Source organism: Anneissia japonica, unplaced genomic scaffold (genome assembly GCF_011630105.1).
Source record: "Anneissia japonica isolate Jap-2015-1 unplaced genomic scaffold, ASM1163010v1 scaffold287708_len1499824_cov190, whole genome shotgun sequence".
Classification (NCBI taxonomy): Eukaryota; Metazoa; Echinodermata; class Crinoidea; order Comatulida; family Comatulidae; genus Anneissia; species Anneissia japonica.
In genome coordinates this window covers 1,119,723-1,143,846 of record NW_022752295.1, presented here as the reverse complement: position 1 = coordinate 1,143,846, position 24,124 = coordinate 1,119,723, and the positions used below count along the sequence as shown (strand labels likewise).

General features: G+C 33.2%; 1 protein-coding gene across 1 annotated transcript in view; it reads left to right on the top strand.

Moving 5' to 3' along the window:
• Positions 1 to 22,653, top strand: part of LOC117122282 (protein FAM49B-like) — a 30,493-nt gene extending 7,840 nt beyond the window's left edge. Inside the window, exons 2-11 of the mRNA XM_033267826.1 lie at positions 4,702 to 4,779; positions 5,301 to 5,422; positions 5,539 to 5,644; positions 6,960 to 7,096; positions 11,211 to 11,285; positions 12,203 to 12,325; positions 12,789 to 12,868; positions 13,442 to 13,568; positions 14,704 to 14,774; positions 16,320 to 22,653. Coding sequence (XP_033123717.1) covers positions 4,704 to 4,779; positions 5,301 to 5,422; positions 5,539 to 5,644; positions 6,960 to 7,096; positions 11,211 to 11,285; positions 12,203 to 12,325; positions 12,789 to 12,868; positions 13,442 to 13,568; positions 14,704 to 14,774; positions 16,320 to 16,386 — 984 coding nt within the window. The 5' untranslated portion in view covers positions 4,702 to 4,703 and the 3' untranslated portion in view covers positions 16,387 to 22,653. The remainder of the gene's footprint in view (positions 1 to 4,701; positions 4,780 to 5,300; positions 5,423 to 5,538; positions 5,645 to 6,959; positions 7,097 to 11,210; positions 11,286 to 12,202; positions 12,326 to 12,788; positions 12,869 to 13,441; positions 13,569 to 14,703; positions 14,775 to 16,319) is intronic.
• Positions 22,654 to 24,124: the final 1,471 nt, after the last annotated feature.

The following is a 24,124-nucleotide window of genomic DNA, read 5'->3' as shown; positions in this document are numbered from 1 at the left end:
AGGCCCATTCTTTTGTTTCTTAAAGACCAAGATAGCCATATCCCCTGCCCCCTTTATAGTTGACCTTGGCCAGTCCCAGGTACACATGATGCTCTTAGTGGGACTTCCTAATTAAAATGAAAGATGTCTTAACCAACACCCCTATTCTAAAATGGATTATTTCTTTGTTAATGGCATTTCTTCCTACTAGCATTTTTCCTAACTTGAATTATTTCTGATTATTGAACAAAATGTTTGGGATATTAAATTAGGCCTTAAGCCTAGTTACATTACTTACTGTACAACTAACGTATTATTTTATTATTCTGTTTATAATTACCCTTCCTCCCCCAAAGGAGGAATAGGGTATTGCAATGAGCTCCATCTGTCTTTCTCTCTGCCTGTGATGTGTGTGCACTTCCGGGAGCATAACTCAACTGGACCAATTAACCTCAAATTTTACACATTGACAATATTACATGTATCTCCGTCCTCGAATTTGGTGATCATCAGAAGTAAGATGTAGATTTTGGAATGTTATTTGTATATAGTTTTCAGTCACAACTGACTGAGCCAACTCGAGCGTATCATTTGACCGAGTCATTAAGCTAGGCCAGGCTGACTCGAGCAGATCTACAGTGGACCAACTCAAACGGACAAACCATGTGTCAAATTCTGGCCAGCGGACTGGAAGCAGCCCGGAAGGTGTGTAAGCCAGACTGATGGGCTTGCAATTCGAGGCCTATGCTAGGCCACATTTGGCGGATGGATTGGAGAAGTAAGATGCAGATTTTAGTTTTTAATATTTCCCCGCCATATATCTTACAATCTGCTTTTTTTTTATAAATAAATAAAATATGAAACAAAAAGTTCTCTATAGATGCACAAATAATATATAACATAATAATAATAAAAAAAGAGAGAGATTTGAACCCCATATGTTGAATTAACTTTACATTTAACATGTGCACTTAACTACATTTCACCTATGTACAGTATAGCTGGTAATATTACACCCCTATAACACAACAACAACCAGCAGATTGAGCGCATCGACTACACAAAGATATGGTGCAACAGGGGAGGGTTTGTAAGCTCAGATTATCTTGTTTACTACATGCTATGAGACACATACTCATCAAATTTATTATCGGTTAAATATTAATAATATTTTTTTGGAAAACACTTTTTTAACAGTGGCATGCATCACATCAGTAGTGCATCCACAGTAACTATAAAAATCAAAATCGTTAAACTATAATAATTAAACAGCATAAAAAAGACAGTATGATTAGGAAGAATTGAGAATAATCTCTCTGTTCAAACTAAATACTGTACATATACAGTACAGTAAAAACACAATTTGTAAAAACTGGGTAGCCATTTCAGGGACATGAATAAACATTAACTAAAGGAATTATAAAAGGAAAATAAAAAGGCAAATAACACTAGGAAGTACTTAATAAAATGAGCTGCACCTGAATAGTTTATCTACATAAAAATATACCACATAATTCATGATAAGCTGCAGGAGTATAAGTGTGTACATTATTTCATGCAGCAAACTAACCGGAATTTCCCACATAGGCATCAACTTTCCCCCATACGCATCATTCCAATGACTGGGTTAAAAATGTGGAAAAGCTACATACTAAATAATATTAAATAAATAATATTAAATAAATAAATAATATTATAAATTTAGTGATAATAATAATGTAATTGATGATGCTAATATTTAGAGTAAATTAGTTACATCAGTCTACAGGGTGAGACTTAATTTTTAACCTAAATGCCCATGCCATTTTTAAATATAATTTACAGAATTCATCAAATATTGTGTGTGGTATATTACCAGGGAGGTTATACCTCCTTTTCATTACAGTCCCCACCTACATAAGGAATACTGTAAACCTCTGCTTCTCAACCTTTTTTAGGTGGCGACCCACTTTCAGAATTCACAATCTGTGGCAACCCATGCCTGATCCGGTGATTTGAAAAAGAGGGGGTACCGGGAAGGACTTTCACAGACTAGGTGTTAATACCACCTCAGCCCCACCATGGTTGGGGCTGAGATTAGAAAATATATGATTACGGCACCTCTAGATATAAATACATTTATACATCAGTATTTATGTGAATGTATTTGTTTTTAAATAATGTGAATAAATGTGGCTTTGCCAGAAAAGAAAAACAAACGAGAGTTGATTCTACGCTTTGGATTGACCATAATTTCTAGCTTTTGTTTTCGTATCTTTTGAATTAAGTCCTTCGTAGGACTGGCCGCTATGCAGTATTATTTTCCACTATGTTTCGAGATGCGCTTTATATATTTTTTTTTTTTTTTTTTTTTTTTGAATCAGAAGCAATCTTGCAACCCTCACAAATGTCTTTGCGACCCAAAAGTTGGTCATGACCCATACTTTGAGAACCAGGGCTGTAAAGCAACATCTTTGTTTGGCCAAAACAGATTCTGTAACTCTGAAAGTTTTGAGTCATGAAGCTGTCTAGGCAAGTGTTTCTGTTAACAATTCAGACCTCTTGAAGTTTATTGCAAATAAACAGTAAATGACGCATATCTTCAATGCCACCACCACATAGTAAACATTCACCAATATTATTCTCGTAGCATTTGCTTATTCTATAGACAAGCTGAAGTGTGTTTGAGCGGGCCTGAGTTTTAGTTGTGCACCAAAGAAATCTGTTTCAACTAACAGATATTTTTAAAATTTAGACACTTTTTTACAGAACTTCATCAGATAATGATGATTTTTAACAAGTTATACCATCATTATATTTTTGACGATTAATACATTTAAATGACAAAGCATGTTGAATGACATGGGATATCAATTGAGAACACATGTTCAAATCCTAGCGAATATTGAGAGTGCTTTTGATAGAGCTAGTGATCTTCATCTTAGGTTAACATCATTATTACGTATGACAAACAACGCACTTAATAACAGTTTAGGCCATTGGTGATCACATTAACAAGTTTGTCAAAAGATTTCATTTTCCTTTCATTATGTATATTGATTTAGCCATTTATATTTGTAAGTTTTCTAATTTTTTATGATCACTTTGACTATATGCAGATACTGCACACGCAAAATTTATGGACGGAAGCGCAATTGTATTCCACAAAATATCCCCAAAATAAACTCTATTAGAATTATTTTGACTAATTAATAATGGATATATGTAACCAATTAATCTATTACCTTTCATTATAACCTCATTAACATGAACATTTTCGGAAAAGCTCCTAAATATGTTAACATTTAGGTACATAGCTATCAACTTCAGTAGTGCTCACATAAAGACCATGTTTGTTTTTGTTTGTTCGTTTGCCAACCACAACTACATTTAACTTACTACAATTGTAGTTAAGATTGCATTTTTTAGAAAACTGACTCGTTATATTAAGCATGTTTTGTAAATTAATTTCATCAACATCATCAGCCAAAGAGGCAGCTAATATTCGTGCCTAAAGTATAACAGCCTACTGTACCCCTCCATTACAGTACAGTAACCACAACAGTACTACTGTTTACTTTATACTACTCACAGTAAATTTGTTTTAAACATTATTGATGATAAGATCCCGAGTTGGTGATCCATGGAGCTTGTGCAAAGAGTGATTATTGATTGCTTTTGAGAAGAATTTGTTTTATGATAATCAAAAGTTAAAGATTGATAAATTTCCATACTCTTTCATTTACTAAGTTAAACACAGTGCTTGGTAATGTTATTTTGGATCAAAAGTCAGTGATAGGGTTTGTCTGAACTTTGTTGTATTGTTGCCTTTCTGGCTCATAGGCCCTATCTTTTAAACAGTACTGGCTACTGTATGCACCAATCCATAGTGAATATTCTTCCTCAGCAGACGCCATACAGTAGCTGGGGACTTCCAGTGTGACCCATATTTTCATGCATTGTCTGCTGAGAACGTAAATATTGAAATTGTATGTACTGTACATATGTGTGTTTGAAGTCATAATCTATTATTAAAGGAGTGTGACCACCCTTTTTTCCACTTTTTCCCCAGGTTTTAAATATTCAAATATCTGTATCTCATTAAACCTCTTTTTGAGTTTTTCATCAAATATACCTTTTGTGTCTTGGAAAAATCAATTCTGCAACATATTAAAAAAAAAAATGTTTTCTCCGGAGCCTTGCTTTAAATTAAATCTTGTCACAACTTGACAGTACATGGTATGTGCGGAAGGGGCACTGACGCATATACCCCCATAGTGTTCTTTGTCAGTATCTATTCAGATTCGGATTCAGACCCTGTAAAGGTCCCAGCAATGTCACCCTTTTGAGAACTCCCAATTGGATTTGTCTGTTTCAGCATCTGAGTTCGGATTTATCAAACTAGAAGTCAGCTGAAATTCGTCTTAGGTCCATTTTTGTGCTTAAGTCAGATTCATCAATATTGCTTTAGCTTTAAAAATGCTTAAAATTAAAAAGACATTTTTAAGCTAAGATTTTGCTAAGATGGTTTAATAAATCAGCTATGGATACAGTATTTGCTTTGGGACATCTTAACTGTTTTTGACTTACGACACTTGCTAAGCTGAGATTGATAAACCCCAGACCTGGAATCCCAAATCCATTTTAGAGTAAATTTGTTTACTAGCATTGTCATACGATGTACTTAATCTTAATGTACAGCCTGTCATTAATTATCTTTTTCCTTTTCAATTTTTTTGATAGTAATGGGGAATCTACTCAAAATTCTGGCTGGTAAAGAGGAGGACGCCAATCGTACCGACTTCTTCCTAGACTTTGAAAGTAAGTTCTATGGCATATGTTTCATATCATGTAAAAAAAGCCTCATCATCATCTCTGTCAACTGATCATTCTCATGATCATCAACTACATTACATTGTCGTCATTGTCAAAATTAAACATTTTACTCTCTTGTTTCTCACTTTTGGTAGCACATGTTGCTACGATCACAGCATGTACTTGAGCCCTGGTGATATGGCAACAACTGTAACATTACAGTGTGGCTACAGCCTAGCAATCCTGGGGATGACATACATGGATTATGTGAAAAGTTTGATTGAATTCACAATCAATATTGACTATGATGATTTGGTTTATTTCTGATAGTCATTTGATATAGAACACAATAATGTGTCATTGAAATGTAGAAAATAATTTAATATCTGTTTCTTTATTCATCAAGTCGGAATGCACCTGAATCCCGGTGCTACATGTACATGATTAAAACTACTATAATATTAAAATTGTATTCCGATATTAGTTTTTACATTTGAAAGTACAGTATATTTACTATTTATTAATAGATGCCACACCAACAGAAGAGGAGCAAGCTGTATGGGATGAAGTAAAAACCCAGATCGATAAATTTCCAGAAATCCTTGATGACCTTCGGAATTATCAAGGAGCTGGAGATGAAATTCGAGAAGTAAGCTGGTTTGAATGTTGTATTTTCTTTAGTGTAAATTGTATTTTAATATATATTGTAATTGTAAATAGTTAAGGATGTACATATCTCATACTAAATGTATTTTAACTCTACAGGCTATTTCAAATCCAAGGAACGAGGAGCTTCAAGAAATTGCTTGGCGTGCGGTGTGCCCTCTTGTAACAAAATTGAAAACGTATTATGATTATTCATGCAAATTAGGTAAGAAGCCACAGAGTTTAGGAAATATTCAGTACTTGCATTATTGTATTTAGTTCTTTTCACATAGTATTGATATTCTTTGTTTGCTCCCGGTCATTTTCATTCCTTTGTAATGTTGTTAATTTATCAAAATAATAATAGTTATATTTTTAGTGGAGTTGAATAGCTTAGCGGTTAAGATGCATGCCTTCTAATCCCAAAGTCCTGGGTTCAATTCCTGTCACGATCAAAAACAAATCCACTCCCTAAGCCTGATAAAGAGACTTTTCTGATAAGAGCATCACTTTTGTATTTCAATGATGAAGATGGTGATTGTGATGGATACAATAATCATTATGATAATCTTGGATACAGTGGTGTATCTAGAAATCTTGAAATGGGGGAACTGAAGGGGTGCGAAGGTGCAGTGGTTTTGGGTGGGGGGGTATCTCGATGATTAAGTAAGAGGCACCAACTCTCAAGATAAGGTAAATCATATGAGGTGATTTTTATCTGCTTGAGCATGATTTTTTTACTTCAAGCATTTTTAATGTGGGGTGAGGGGCACTGATTAAGTGGCAGTGGTGGGGGGGGGGAACTCGATGATTAAGTGAGAGACACCAACTCTCAAAATAAGTTGAATCATGGGTGATTTTCATCTGCTTGAGCATGATTTTTTTACTTCAAACATTTTTAATGGGAGGGGGGACACATTAACATTTTTGCGTGAAAGACGAACGCCCAACGAATGAGAAACGAATGCTCATCGTACAACTAGCATCCATTTAACGAAGGACAGCGCATTCGCAGCGTTCGCCCAACGAATGTTCAGCGTACCCAACGGATGCCCAGCGAATGCCACACGTATGTTTAACGTATTGACGCCTTGTAAACGTTGATGTAGGTCGGTATACGCTGAGTGTTCGCTGGCCATTCGTTACTCATTAGTTAGACAAACGCTATGAATACATTATGCATTTGCTATGGCAACGTTTCAGATGGGTTTGAACGTGTTTGGACGAACAACGGACGAACAGAAAACGTAAACCAACGTGCACCCAACGTGCGAAACGTTCAAACAACGAATGCTCACCGTATACTAGTGTATGTAGCAGAACGTTGTCATACATTCAAAATTTTGAACATGTCCAAAAATTAAAATCGACCTCAGCATACCCCAACGAACAGCTAATGAATACAACGTATGCCAAACGTATTACGAACGTGTCACAAACGAATGTCAACTTACGCGAACGTAAACCAATATTTTGATAAATTCTGATAACATTTGACAAGTATTTTGTTGTTTAATCATTTAACGTTTGTCTTTATTCAGAGCATGTTGTAGAGCAACTTTTAAGTGTATTGTGTTCAGATGGAATGTCACCAACTCAACATCTTGAAACACAACAAGCACTCGCTAAGCAGTTTGCAGAGATTCTTCACTATACACTTACATTCGATGATTTAAAGGTAAATATACCAAGGATTAAAACCTTGTTTACTTGAAGAAAATTTCTCAGTTCACTGCTACTTACATGTGCACAAAAAACTGCCTGTCACCCACACGTATAGAGCTGGAAAAAAAATCTGAGCTGCTTGATAAAAAATTTATAAAAAAAAGAAGCCATATATAATTTTTATGCAGGCTCAGTTTGGCGCCCTGTTTAGTGTTCCGCACCACTCCAGTTACACCACCATAGTTTACTGCTATTGATGTAATACACTTGCAGCTGCCTGCAGTGTCAGTGGCGTAACTAGGTTGTGAGGGGCCCTGGTTCAAGAGTACAGTCTGGGCCCTTGACGCATGCAAATTGACTGACCATGTCAGCAATTATATTGTATATTAGTTTTATATATGTATGACTGTGATCATATAAAACACTTATTCGATAAACATGGCAGAAAAACACATTTGAAAATTTAAAACAGATTATTTTTATCAGTTAAAAACAAATATTAACATGATCCCAAACTTTAATGAAATAAATACACTTATATTGAAAACAAAACTCTAAACAATATTCATCCAACTCCTGATTGGGAAAATTTTAGTAATATACAATAGAAACAGAAATTTCAAACTCAATTAAAGAAGACAAAACAGAATGAAAACCTCCAAATTGTAGCCTATTCACATACTGAAGTTTACGGGACTTGCATCCGCCAATATTGAAAAGAATCTGGCATGTTTATCTGAAAATAGTAATAATAATGTTAGTCTTGTACCGTAGAGCACTTAATACAAAACAATGCTTCTAAGTGCTTTACTCAAAATGAACTATAGAAATGGGATGAAACCATAAAATATCCTAATAACTAGAATAAAGAATAAACGCAGAGGAACCATTTTCACCGCTCCTTTCTCCAGCACTTTGAAACTCCCATAATTGAGAGCTTGAGTAACCTTGATGTACATAATTTCGATACCATTACTAGGCTACTAACATCACGCTAACATCAGGCGCGAATGCAAACATTCGACATGGTGAAGGTCAGAGTGACAGATAAAATATAAAAAGTTTAAAGTGATTGGAGTGCCTAGTGGTCTAGCGGATTCCAACTATTTCTGTCAGATATGCCATTGTATCTTAACCAAAGACAAAAATATAGACAAAATAAATGCAATACTTTCTTGCATTGTGTATTAATTAACTCTGTTTTGTTATTTTGATTTGTCACAGGGTATGGTTTCAAAAATTAATCACAGGGAGGATATATACATTTGCATTGATTCTTATAACCCTATTGAAAGGCATATATAATTTTATTATAATTTGGTATTTTAAAATCACTCTAAAGCTAAAACCAATTATTTTGATTATTAATTATTAATTAATTAATTATCATTTCATTATTTTAATGAATGCTGTGAAAAAAAAGGTCTTCATTGGAGTGGGTAGACATTGTAGACCTGGAATTTAAAACATAAACAAACACACTTTTCATAAAAAGTCAAAAATGACCACCAAACACTGAGAAAAAAATGAAATAAGGATTTGGAAGAAGAGCAACAGTATTTATGGTATGGGATTTTAAATCAAGCAGCACTGGAAGTGGAAAAAGAAATAAACTGAGGAATTGAGAAGATATATAAATGTAATATAAGCGTATGAGTAAAATGTAAAGTTTCCAGGCATGTATAGCTAGGTGGTACAATGCAACCAAATTTGATAAGGTCCACATTTCCATGACAGTCGAGAATGTACTGAATATACATTTATAATTTTCTGTGATTTATACAGTAAAATAAAATTTATCTATTCAGTCTGTCGTAATTCGGGAAAACGCAATTTTTCCATTTATCCATTTTTGAGATTTTGACTTAGGCTCTCTGTGGATGTAATCTATCATGGGAAGTGATACTGTATATACTCCAAATAATTTTTAGACATGAGAGAAACGCATTTTTATCCATCCACCAAAACATTATATCCACTTGGCAATCAACCAATCACAGAAGAAAATTTTGCATATTTAATTACTTTCCCAGCCAGTGGAGGCAAAATACTAGTATGTTTGACTTGGCCATAGTACATTTATTGAAATAAAAGTATTATCTCTTTCCTTAAAGAATAAGTTACAACTTAAATATAAGTTGTAGTCATAAGATACATTTCTAGACTACTATTATTAACTAAGATTATTAGGTTATAAAGCTTTCCGTGTGGTGCATGCATAAAACATACTTTCTTGTAAATTGGATATAACATAATAATAATAATAATAATAGTGTAGTTTTATATAGCGCACATATCCATCTAATGTAAGATGCTCAGGGCGCTTGATATGTGGACTAGGCACTCGATCAATGACTTTCTTCGCCCCTAAGGTCCCTTTGTGTCTGTGCTACCCGGTAGCCCGGTACCAGCAACTTTCGTTGTCCACCACAGAGACTGTCTGTTCCAGTACACCGGGGTATCCCCCTACTCGTCTCGAAGGATGTACAGGGTTCTTTATAGTGCACACGAGCCATTGTATACACTGGGCCTACGGTTTATAGTCCTTATCCGAGAAGGCTTGTTCTACCACAAGAACCATAGGCAAGCGTGCCGTTCGAACCTGCGCCGATATTATGGCTATAGCTAGTGGCGCCCCTGCTAACCGCTCGGCCATTCAACTCATGTGTAAATGATATTGATAAACCATCAGGATTCTCAGTACTGCATTATTCTGAACATATAAAGTGTTTAAAATATGGACTTCCTTATGTTGTGGTCATATTATTAGAGTGTAATATTCATACATCGGTGGGAATTCCTAAAATTTGGATGAATGAGATTAATATTCAATCAAAATTCTTCCTTATGGTTTACAAATGAGGAAACATAAATATATGTGGGTCTGAGGTGTAAAGCTACATGACAAAGTGTTCTGTTTAGAAGTTAAAGACTGGACTATTAGAAAGTACAGTAATATCATTAACAACCATTTAACAAACAACATAAAACATCAATATTTTAGGTTAAGCTTTCCGCGTAGGTGCATGCATATAACTTAATTTTTTGTATATACACTGTATGAGATTTTCATGACAGAGAATGTAATGATCATACCCAGGGAGCAGTTAACTATAGACATTGACACTGTTGTCCGACTGTGTGCATTGAAAATGTGACAACGATATTAATAGCGCCAGACTTCCAACCGTAACTCAAGCTATGGGCCTCAGTTGACACTTCACATCAAAGGGCCTGTAAATTAATCTTACACAGGAGCCTGTCATCACCTAGCTACGGTGCCTGCTATAGTTACGCCACTGTGCAGCGTAGTCTACACACGGTGGAAGACAACCTCACTTCCTGCCACATATTTATACATTTCAAACTCAACTGTGCAAGACAAACACATTTGGAGAACGAGCTCAGCTTGATGTGTTATCCATGCAAAACAAGCTCAGCCTGGAAATAGTTTATTTATTCATTTGCGACACATCATCTTGAAATGGTGGCACTCACAAGCTGTGGTGAAGACAAACTTAAAAATACAACATAAGAATCAGGAAAAGTATATAATATAGTAACACCTCAATAATAATTATTATTATATTGTGATTATTGCCAAACCTCGTACAGGAACCTTGTTCTTCATTGACTTTCACTATTCTCCTGTATTTGTCAGGAAATTAAAATATTATTATGTGAAAGAAACTTCTTCCCAAATGGCTATGCCTGGTGTTCTGTAAAAGAAAATTTTTAATATATTTTTTATTTCCATATTTCAAATATTTATTCATTAACAATTGAGCCATAACTAAAAAATATAATATAATGGGTTTTTTTCTGAATATGAGCACATTATTTATGAGGAAATTAAAATATTATTTATATGTGATAGAAACTTCTTCCTGAATGGCTATGCCTGATATTCTATAAAAGAAAATGTTTTAATGTATATTTTTTATTTCCAAATTTCAAATATATTTATTCATTATTAATTGAGCCATAGCTAAAAAATATAAGATAATTTTTTTTTTTTTTTTTTTTTGGATATGAGCACATTTATTGATTGAACTTTTAGTAAACTAGCTTTTGAAACTGTCATGTTCAGAGTGATCTAACATTTGCTTTTTTTTTTTCTTCTGCAGATGACCAATCCCGCAATTCAGAATGACTTTAGTTATTATAGGAGGACATTGAACAGAAAGAAGATGGTAAACCAGGTAATAAGAAGCGAGAGAGAATGAACCATTTTCCCCAATGTCTAACATAAACATTAAAAGGCATGATTTATATAACTCGCACTATCTATAATAACCAAATTAGGCAAAAAAAAGTAAGTTGTTTGCCCTTCTTTTTTTTTAAATCATAAAAAGGGGCTGGAGGAAAAAGTTTTTTTGTTTTTCTGCCCCTATATTTTTTAGTAAGTTAGGGGTGGGTGGAGGAGAGCAAACAAACATTTTTTTTTTTTTCTGACCTTATGATGAACCTAAATAATTACAAAAATGGAGTGCTGTATTAGTAAATTATACTTAGGTTTATATCTATCAAACAGTGGCCTTCGTTTAAACCATTTTTTTATACTTTGCATGACTGTATGTAAAGCAACATCTCCACTTTTTAGACAAATTGTCATCGTTTATTGAATAACTGTTGATTGTGTTACTGTATGAATTATAAGGCTGTGACAACATCTCATTTTTATTATGTGCCAAAAATAACAACTACCTGAGTAGTTGGTATAGGAGTAGATTTTACTCCAGTTCCCTTCTTATTTTTGTAACTTTTACAGACTTCAAAACATCCAATCGTTGAGCATACTCAGCCAGTGGTGTATTTAGTCTTGAAATTGGGGGTGGGGGAGTGGCGCGAAGGTGATTATTAAGTGAAATGGCACTAGCTCGTCGGTGGTGTATTTAGGAGTTTTAAGTGGGGGGGGGGTGCTGATGGGGAACGAATGATGATTAAGTAAAGGGGCACTAGCTCGTGAGTGTGATTTCTTGTGCTTCAATTTTCAATGAGGTGAGGTGGGAGTTACTTTAGTGGGATTGCACCCCCTAGATGCACCACTGTACTCTGTATACTAGGGTCTATATATTTTCTAAATGTAATTCAATTTTGTTAATTGTTATGGTTTCAGGATGATGATGAATCCGAATTAGCAGTTAGTAATGAAATGGCAAATAGAATGTCACTGTTCTATGCCCAGGCAAATCCAATGCTCAACACCCTCAGTACTGTTACAGCTAGATTTGTTGTAGAGGTATGTTTTAAATCAATCTCCTTATTTTCACCTTTAATGTGACAGGTTGCCATAACCATCCTTCAAACTTACTGTAAGGCTTTGTTTTCAATGAATAACAGTATACCAATAATATTATTTACCCCATTTTGTATTCTCAATGAACACAGTAAACTTTTACACAACAAGTATGGGATTGTCTGCTGGTGTACTGGCCAGTCACCACCAGGAGGACCCCATTGGGAATAAGTCTTCAGACTGTGTGGGTTATCCTGGTGGTCGCTCTAAATGAATCCAATCCAATCAAATTTAGTTATAAATGAAGCTTGAGCTGTCACTAGTTGCCACTTCAAATTGCTTTACATTATAATTTTTAACTATGACTATTTATAACCACAGTTAAGTAATAGCAGGTGTGAAAATAATCATTGTTGAAAACGATATTGTTAAATAAAAAAATTAAATTAATTTTTTTTTTTTTTAGTCAAAATCTCTACCAGTCGAGAACACCACAGATTTATTACATACAATGGCAACAGTATGTAAGGTAATGATTGACAATAGGTAAGTTAAATTCCTTGATAGATGATTTTTTTTTAAATTATTGTTTTTCTTACAAAATGAACAAATTGATTGATGATAAATTTAACTGGACTTCTGTTAGAAGATGTTTCTAAGTACGACCACTAGAGAGGTCTTAATTTCATGAAAAAGGACATCAGGAAATGTCAGAACAATTATTTTATTAAGAATTCACAACTAATACTTCTATTATTTAGTTTCTTTTTCATAAAGAAATATAAAATGACTGATAATATCAATAGTGTCATAAATTGCTTTTAGCCCTGCGAGCTTCAGAATTTTTTCAGGAAATAATGGCTCCTTCAGCCTCTATAGAGTCCTCAGAACATGACTATAATTGCATATTTATTGATTACTGATAAGCCTTTTTTGTGTCTGCTTGATCAGCTATAAATAATAATATTCATGACAATAATACATTTTTCTTTAAATAATAATTTAGTTGAATATCAATAATGTTTTTATTGCATTAAAATATAATATATTGATTATGATATATATTTATATTTTGAATAATATGTATTTATACTTGTATAATAAATAATATTTTTATAGGGATTATCAATCAAGGTTTCAGAATGATGATACCTTGTTGTTTTGTCTTCGTGTCATGGTTGGCTCCATTATTCTATTTGATCATGTTCATCCTGTCGGAGCTTTTGACAAACGTGCCCCAATTGATGTAAGTTGTGTTTTTACTTATACTTTCCACTTACAAGCTAAATCTTGAAGCTTTGTAGTGGCTTCAAGTCTTGAGAAAAAACTACTATGATATCAGTTAATCAGTGATACAATCGCTCAATCATTTAATGTCTTAATCAGTCACTACTGTATATCATTTATTCATTTGATCGTTCAATCAATTAATCTGTCAACCGATCACATTAGTCAGTCTATTAATCTATTAAGCGCCTCGAGGTTGTGTCAACGTGAGGCAGTATATATATCCAGAATTATTATTATTATTATTTAAAAAAATACCTAATACTGTAATCAATATTTTTTTTTTTTTTTTTTTTTTTTTTATACACAAACACATGTTTTATTTGAAAAATGCTTGGCTAACAATGCGATAACGAAAAGCTGAATTTCCAGAAAGAACTACACAGTTGCGAAAGTCTATAGTTTGCTGACGAAGCAATCTGTAAATATTATAATGGTAATTTATGTAATTACGGTCCATAATCCATGTTGGGCCCCTTGCATATTATTAAAGCATTTTCGCTCATGTAATCAATAATTTAATAAATTGACAAAACAAAAACAAGTATTCAATTTCCAAATCATTAAGTCAATCCATTACTAAGTCAGCATTCAATCAATATTTAGTCAATCATTTACTAAATCAAACAATCTTTCATTCACTCAATCAATCAATCAATTAAATGATTAATCAATTAATCTTTCAATCACTTAACTATTTAATCAGCCAGTCATTTAATCAAATAATCAATTTTAAAACAACCAACCATTCAATCACCATTCAATCAGTCACATGATAATTCAATCAATCAGTTAGTCACTCAGTCAATCAGTAAACCTTTAGTCACTCAATCCATTTTAGTAGCTTGTGTCTTACCTATACTAGAAAAACTATACAAGAAAAGCACTAGACCAGTATATAGAAAAGTACATAAAAACCAAAGAGTCAACACAAACACAATTTAGGTCATCTGTGGGTCTTAAAGTATGTAGACCTGGCAGGCAGAAGTTACCATACAGAGCCAGATATCTCAATAAAATTATCTAGTTGAAGGGGAGAATTTGAAAGTTTATTATATTCCCAGAATAATTGTTTCCTAATGATCTTATTTCAGATTAGGGGCTGCATAAAAGTACTAAAGGATCAACCTGCTACTAAAGTAGAAGGCTTACTTAATGCATTAAGGTATGTACTACAGTAAACCAAGGCAATTCAACTAAAGGACGCACATCTCGGCACATCAAAGATTATAACTGTTGATGCCATAGTAAAGATCAAAGGACTGTACGCACGCGCTATGTGCACTACCAACCAGCTACTTACTTTTAAAATTTTATTTCATTCTTATTCAATAGCAAGTAATGGGCTTTACAGTACTTCATGAGGTATACCCCATTCTGACTAGCATCGCATTGCGATCGATTGTAGCAATTGCGACACCTAATCGCACCCAATCGCAAAGTAAAATCGTGTGTGAAAGCTCACCTATAGTAGTCGATATGTAATCGATATCGAAATTGTTACCCGTTGCGATTGGGTGCTACAATCTTTATTTCTCCTGATTACCACAGAATCTGATCGCAACGAATCACAACGAATTCCACAGGAACTGTTTGACTGAGGTCAGGCAACATAGGCCTAGACACCGGAGGCCTAGGCCCTAGAATGTAAAGTTTGTTTGTATTGATCTGAATGCGTTCGTTGATTGCGATCGGGAGTAATCAGTTTTGGATTACTACCAATTACATCGCAACTGATCGCAAGAGAGTGTAGTCTGAATAGGGTATTAGATAATAAAGGACGAGGGGAATAAAACATCATGCTTTTAGGTTTAGCTTTTCAGTAAGTTGTTAAAAAACAGATGTGATTGTTAGTGACACAGTAGGCATCAGCAAGTTAAAATGAAAATATGGTGAATATTCGAAAGCAGGAGAAACAAAGGTAATGATTACATGAACAGACAAAATTAAACTACACAGATCTTAGAAAAAGATAATTGTAATTAAGATATAATATATGTTGAATTGTTTTGCTGAAAACCACATCAGAATATACAAAGCACTATTAGGCAATACTTATGAAATTGCAGAACAGGTAGGTGTTGGTAATTCTAGGATATACCATTCCGTGTTTTAGTAGATCCTGCTGATTCCTTTAACCAATTCAACAACAATACACTCCAGAGGCTCTGAACAGCAAAAAGAAAAGTCATTATTGAGAAGCTGTACAGGTGACCAAAGGGGTCCCAAGTTGGAAGAAGTCACTTCTTCCAGGAGATCTGGTTAAATGAGCTTCCTTAACATTTTTATTTTGCTGTGCATAGTGATAACCATCGGCACTGACTTCCGTGAAACAATTGATAATAAAGCAGTGAAAACATGCAAATGTTATGAATTTGCAGGAGATGGGTTATTTTCTGGGAGATTCTTGCTTGCTTGCGGGAGTGTGGGAGACCTTCCCGATTTCTGGCAGACTCCTACGAGTTGTGAGAGACTTGGGATCCCTGTGACCATCAGTTTTGCTTCTGTCTGTTTGTGGCCAGATGTCTGATGCCTTCCAGTGTCAGTTCTTCTAGTATCTAGTAGTATCTTTTAGAGACAAATGGAATAAGTACTCACTGGTTCATTGTAAATGACCCAGAAGCTTTTTCTGGCAGTCAGTGTTTGTGGACACTAAAAGAATGATAATAGCTGATGGGTACATTAAATGTCTTTTTTTTTATTCTATTAGGTACACAACAAAACATCTGAATGACCCTACCACACCAGAGAGAATCAAGACAATGCTGGAATGTTAGCAAATTTGAAATGCTTGAATATCAGAATGAAGCTGTCACTGGCATTTAGATACTGTACCATGGTGCAGAAACCCAACCTGAACAGTGCGTGTATGAGGAAAATGGTGCCAGAAACGAAGAGAGTATCAATCGTCTGCTTTCTATTTTGGACTGAACTGAAGAAAGACTAAGTATAATAGTTATGTGTAAACCCTATCCAAGTTCTCACCACCCCCTTGCCCAGTGGCTTATCTATTGAGGCAATAAAGAATAGTACCAGGCAGACTTCAGTAAACAAAATTGTCCATGTGTAAACAAACAAAATGAGGAATGCTACATACTGTACTAAAAATATCAGGAAAAAATATTATTCCCATGAAGATGGAAGGGATCGGATGAGGTATTTCTAGATATTTTATATGAATTTTGTTTATAAAAAAAGAAATTGGTCAAAAATGTTGTAATCAAATTTGTGTAGATTTAATTGCATTGTCAGATTGTGTGATTTTGGTAATACATTCCTTAAATCAAAATATCAATTTGTAGTCATTATAGACTATTTTGGGGTTTTTTTTTTTGTTCGGATATGAGTGTGAATAGACATTTTTATTAGAATTAGGCATATGCTTTGAGTGTGAATATAGTTTTTTGTGTCTACTGCTGCCGCAAGGGCTTTAGTCACTTAGTTATCGTCTCACATGTAAGTTGTGAGAGTAAATCCGGTTTGAGATTTCAAAGTTCAAAGAGAGGAATTATGGGATACCATTACATCATAATAAGGTGAATTATATCGAGGAGTAGATACATGCTTCCACTGGGATCTAATTTTGAAACTTTGCTTCTGAGTAGATACAGTTATTATACTGAAGTTTGACTAAACTTTATGTTTGTAGTAATATGAATTAACAAATTGTTGGTAATGAACTTTGCACCAACATTACATACACACTGTATAGCAGTATGAATAGAATATACACTCAGATTTCACAAACGTTTACCTATTGCCCTGTAGTTTATAGGCTATTATATACCTTTTACAAATATTCTAGGCATCTGATTGGTTGAGAAGCAGGCAATAGAAAATATTATTCCCCTGAAAAGTAGTACTTTTTCAACCTGTTGCATGGTACAAACTCTAGGCCCCACCATCGCGCTGACAGTAGAGGGCACTGCAACCTCTACAACGAAAGAGACTTGCCCTTGACTGTGCCACGGACCAGCGAGTAGATGATAACCAATAATTATGGAGGCAAAAACACCAAAAGACAAATTAAATATGTTTGGTCAATAGTTGACACATATTGCAAGATGATGGGTTGAAATTGAGGAAATGAGCCAAGAAGAGCTAGACACACTCTTTGATCGCCTAGTTAGTAGGCCTCAAGGCTAGGCTAGGAAGTACACTGTAAGTACTTTGTTACTCCTCGTAGAATCTATGTATGAGGTATATAAAACAAATATTGACTTCTCTAGATTCGGAGAACGGTGAAATCTATTGCCTCGCTGTGATGTGAGCCTGTAGCCTTCGGCCCTCGGGAAGATAGGCTACGATCTCTACACCACCTCAGGGCAATAGATTTCACCATCCACCTCAGGAGCAGTCAATATTTGTATACTATTTTTAAGTGGAAAAATATAGGCTTAAAATTACAGTGGAACCAATAAACCACTTTTGTATTGTTTTTTTTACAAAAATTATATTTAATTGCCATCCAGCAGTCAGTCACTCACCATGTAAAGGATCAAATGTCCTAAAACCTGTGATTTCTCCATATATGGTTATGATACCGTATCATGCCCATATATGAATGTGATATGAAATCGTTATGAAATATTGTGACTTGTGGTTTATTAGCACAAACACCAAGTACTAAATGGAAAATATACACGGAATAGGCAGCCTTTCTGGGATTATTTAAGAACTCTTACTTGACAACCACATAGAGTATTGTACATTAATCCATTTTATAAATTTTTGAACTAATCTAATCATCCAGATGTTTATTTCTGATTCATTGTTTAAAGCATGATTAGAAACCAGTAAAAACTGAATGTTTTGGATGTTATGTAAAATGAACTGCTTTTGTAACACATGTTTACTACTGAATGAATATTGGTTCATAGGTTTTAAATATTGTCTTCACAAAATCACAAAAATTAAACAATCATGGCCACCATGTGCCTTGAGGCCATAACTTGGCGATATTTAGCTATTATAGGTGAAGCAGTTTAATGATATGTAAGTGATATTTCAATTACATATTATTAGTGCAGCATTATTCAGTTCATTATCTGTTTTATATTACAATTTCAAGAGCATGGTTTGTATGCAATACTTCACCCTATTATAAGGAAATATTGAATTATTTAATTAAAGGTGTATGACTTGTTATAGACAAATAGTATTAAATGTATAAAAAAGAAAATAATATAGAAACAACACTTTTTTGATACACCAGGTGTTGTTAATTACCACTGCACTCTAAACAATATCTAAACATAATGTATAAGAAATACTGATGTGTGTATTTGTTACTTGGACTTGAAGTATTTTACAAATAATTTTAGTGGCATCATCATAATCATCATCATATTCATTGTCATCATCATCATCATCATCTTCATCATCATTATTAATATTATTATTTTTATAATCATTATGATTCAGATTGTTATTAATAATAATAGTATTAATTTCTTTCATTCCCAAGTCTTTTAAAGCTGTAGGTTTTTTTGTTTAGTGCCTACCAACAGTTGTTAATAGACTGTTATTGTGTGCCATAGTCAATGTGCTTTTTTACACTCTAGACATAAGATGTATGATAGAGTACAATTTGTCTTCTAGATATCCTGCGCAATATAAATTCACTGGATTGATTTTAAGCGCTTTTTTTTTTGTCTTTTATTGCAGAATATCATTCGATACTAAATTTCTCTTCCTCCATTTGCCTTTCCAATAAAACGTGTGTGGTTGTCATTCCAATAATGCTTATAATAAATTGCCTTTACCATGAAAAGAATTTATAAAATGTAGTCCTTTCTTTTTAAGGCTGCCTAGGAATAATGTGCCACATTACCATTCTGTGTTTTTTTAAATGATAATTCATGAGTTATTTAATACAGGAACTTACTAGCATGTATGCTACACGCAATGTCAGCGGTGGTGCCAACAGGGTCTCAAGGGGTTTCCCTGGAGCCACTCTCCTCAGTGCACCATGCAAATTTCTATATGTTTTAGGAAACAAATATGCATAATTAAACCCATTTTCTGTTTGCTATGCAGCTGTTTCAAAGAAATTCCAAATGTTTTCAGTATTATGTGAATGTGGAACATTACCAGTGACAATCAGTTTAATTATACTTTAATTTTTAAATTTTTATTGACACCTGCTTTTATAATATTAATCATGGAGTTTTGTAAAAACAATACAGAAATATAATAAATAAGGGTTGTAATTTGGAGGTAAAAAGATAAACATTTCTATTTCAGTTTATTCTCAGATTACAGGCCAGTAGTTGTGATGTATGATGAACAAAATGGATGCTGTAGAGTATCATTGAAAATAATAGATAGTTGTCTAGTAGTAGAACAATATTATGTAGGTCTCTCCTTGGTAATTATGTTCACATTTGAAAAGGAAATAATATAGTTTGCTTCACTGCTTTTGTCTACTTACTAATTGATTGAAGTGTCAGCTTTTATTCAAACTTCAAAAACAAGGGTTTGTGTTTCTACTTAACTGGTTGTACAGATTTATTACAAAGAGATATCTGACTTTATAAACTTTGTAACTACAGTATATGTAGCATAAGTAATAATGATATTTTTTTTTTTTTTTTTTTTTTTTCTGATACTGTATCATACCAGGCCTAATAAAGGAAAACATGTTCTAGTTAAAGATATTTTTATTTTTAAAGATGAGAGATAAGACCATTTTTTTTTACTAAAAGCACCCACTACCGCCACAAAAAGTCATGTTTTTACGTCTGATAGATTGTTATGGCTGTGTTCATTGCAAAATTAGAAAAAAATTGTCCAAAATAGATGATGTAATGAAAAATAATGATTGTATTTTTTTTTATTTGGCCTAAGTAGTAGCATACTTTAACAGTATTCATACATTCCTATTGGGTGTTGTTATCGTCAACTTGAGTATTCCAGTGTAAAGGTCTATTAGTGCTATAATCAATGTCACTGGTAATAAGAAAACAAACCATGGCACCCTCATAAATAATGTATTTTTTTCCAACTGTTTCTGTGTAGGCTACTGTAGTCTACTGTGTACTGTGTCAAATTCAAGTCCCAAATCTTCATTTCTATTTGTTCTATTTCATCTGCTGAGTTTCAAATCTACACAATTTTAGTGATATTTATGAATCATTTTTAATAGGCTTACTTTTAACTATCATTATTATATTTTCTTTACAACAAAAAACAGCATGTGACGCACGGATTAATGGATGATTATATATTATGGGTATGTTTATTGAGAATTGGCATTTAAGATATAAACTAATATTTAATAATTAAAATTAACCTTTGATATATGTGAAAATAATATTTAGAGAATTATGGTAATACATATTGTGGAATTCAGATCACCATTGTTGGACTTACGTAATTGCTGAATAATTCAGCGTTCTATTTGAATCATACTGAGCCTCATCCTTGTTTTAACATCTCAAACCCATTATCGATATCTGGTTGAAATGACATCATTTCAGATAAATTGAGATTTGATAATGAAGCGCTTTCTATTTGTAATAGACAGAAAATGCATTATTTGCATAAACTTAGGATGCTAAATGCGACTGACGCTCCTCAGGTGTTAAATTGGCTTTCTTTAGGGGGAATTGCGATTTTGATTGTATTGTAAATATTTTTCAATTATATGAAATTCATGTTCAAAGTATGTGTAAATTCGTCACTTAATTTATATTCGTTTTACTGCAACATTGTAATATATGCTTATAGTTATAATGTAACCTATACTATCAATTATCGATGTATTATTATGAACGAACTCGTTGGTATTTTATATCAGTTGGATCAGTTAAAAACTGATATACATTGCAATGTATACCGTTACTATAAAGCTTTTGAAACATTTTTATTATCTTTGCGTTTATTCGTGTTGGCATTGTTATAATAAGAATCGTAGAGTACTAACTTCAATACTTTGAGCCTCTTCAACGCTGATCTAATGACACTTGTTTCACTAATTAGAATATTAAAAGTGCATAATTGAATTTCAGAGCATTTGGTAAAGTTTTGCTTGAAACGATGTGCGATGTTAATTTATTACTCTTTATTTCCTCCTATTGTACACCTATTCTTATAAAATTTGATGGTGTTTACTTTTCTGAGTTTTGGTTCAAACAACCATTTTTCTTTCTTTCTAATTATTGTGTTTCAGGCATTAAAATTTATAATGCAAATGCTGGTGTTGTATTATTATAATAACAAATTTTTGTTAAAAGGTTTGGAATTCACAGTTAAAAACATGTATTGAAGCAGCATTTCAGCTGTTTTACAATAAGATAAAAAAAGGTGTTAAAGATAACATTTCTAATGAATTAAATGTATCTTCTTTCAATGCATTTATCTCTTGATTGCCATGTCTTCCAGTACAAGGTATTGTACTGTGCATTCTTTATATGCATTGTCTTTGTTTATGACTCTGTAGTCCTACAACCAATGTTTACAACAGGTGCATCATTTTTGTTGGTAAATGTTCATTTTTTTTTTTGTAAACTTTACATGAAGTACTTAATTCTATGTTCCCTTTATTTAACTGGTTGTTTTTTTTAAGATTTTTTTTTATCGAGTGATAACTTCCACTTGGATGAATAGTGAATTCTTAGCTCAGAATAAGAAAAGTGTGTGTGAGAATATATTTCATCGACATTTTAATTTGTTATACTGTATTAACATTTTCGTCATGTTAGAACCTGAATAGGTCTACTACAGTAGAACGAATACAAGTTGGTCAAGACGGAATCGTGGCATTTTTCGTATATGAATAGTTAAAAAGTGATGTTTCCGTAATACTCTTAGTGAAGTCATTAAGAATGACGTTGATATAATTATGACTTATGCAGGTCTTATTTCCAACACGAATCCAATAGTATGCTTAATTGGAAAATGTATCGGTTGGTTGTAGTTATTACTTAGTAATGAAAAATAATAATTTCATAGCCTATGATGATTATGTACCCTAGTCATTAGCAATTCCAATGAACTTGTTGGTGGGATACTCAATAAATATTGATCGTTCCTAGACAGTACATCTTGTTTTTGTATCTTACCCTTTGTTTGGCCTGATATGGTTGTATGTACAATTCAATACTGGTATAATGAATGTTTATTATGAGTGCAATGGAACAGTCAATCTTTCATCGAATGAAATTATTTTCCATTGTACGAAACACAAAATATTCATTGTTTTATAGCACACCTAAAGTAGGTCCTTTTCATTTGATATTATATTTTAAAATGTTAGGTTTACCTTTCTTCTGGATGAAACAGTCCATCTTCTTTCAACATGGCAGGGGGGTGTGTAGTGATGGGAAAAAATAAAGTTATAATTGTAGTACAGATAGTTGTATAGGCCTAATACCGTAAAACCTCGAATAGAAGCCCAATTGGCTTACTTTCGAAAAGAAGCCCATCTCGGAAAAATAGCCCCACCCTTTATTTCGCAAAAGTAATCTCGGAAAAGAAGCCCATCTCGAAAAGAACCCCATAGGCTAAGTTAGATATGCGCTTCTGTTCAAGATAGTACTTGCATTTAGACTGTAAGAATGTTGTTATATTAAAAAAAAAGTATGGTTTTAAAGTAGCAATTCCAAATACTTACAGCATAAACTTTAAAATAAACCCCCTCTTTAGTTTGCAAAATTAATCTCCAAAAGAAGCCCATCTTGAAAAGAAGGGCCCATCTCGAAAATAAGCCCATTCAAAACTAGGGTCCTCAAAAAGAATTCCAGGCTTCTATTAGATGTTTTACATCCTCTCTATGGACAAAACGAATTGAACACAAAAACATGCCAAAATACAGTACAGTTATAGTGTAAATACCAAGTGTCACGTGATACGAAATCCATTTATCAAATGCGTTATAATCATGCTATCGACTTGGAAATCTGAAACCTTTTTGTTTTATATAAGAACACGTTTTATAAGAACACTGAGGCTGAAATTGCCTAAAAATTCAGCAAAATAAGAACAAATTGGTGCCGAGGTAAAATGTCAAATAAGGTTTTTATATGAATGAATGAATGCGCTGCTATCCACAGCATTTATTGGGTCTAATATAAAGTATATCAGAAAATTGTCTTTAGTACACTACAATTAATATAAAAAACATATAGAATATCAAAACATCAAAGAACATCAAAACGGACAATATCAAAAAACATGCAAAATAGAAAAATATCGAATTCAATATACAATGTACAAAAGGGAAAATTTAAAATTCAGAATATCAAAAAGAGTTAATTAGAAAGATAAATATAATTATTACAAAAAAATTACATTAAAAAGTCTATATTTTGTTTAAATAGAAAAACTAACAATTCTTATCGGTACCTTATGTGATTATGTAATACCCTCTCTAATACAATACAATAATACACTGCTATACAATAACAATTTTTTTATGTTTGAAAAGTGTGTAAAATTAAGAACAAAATAAGAACACTTTGAGCCTGAAATCGGCAAAAAACTAACAACACCGATCCTGAGCAAAATGTTACT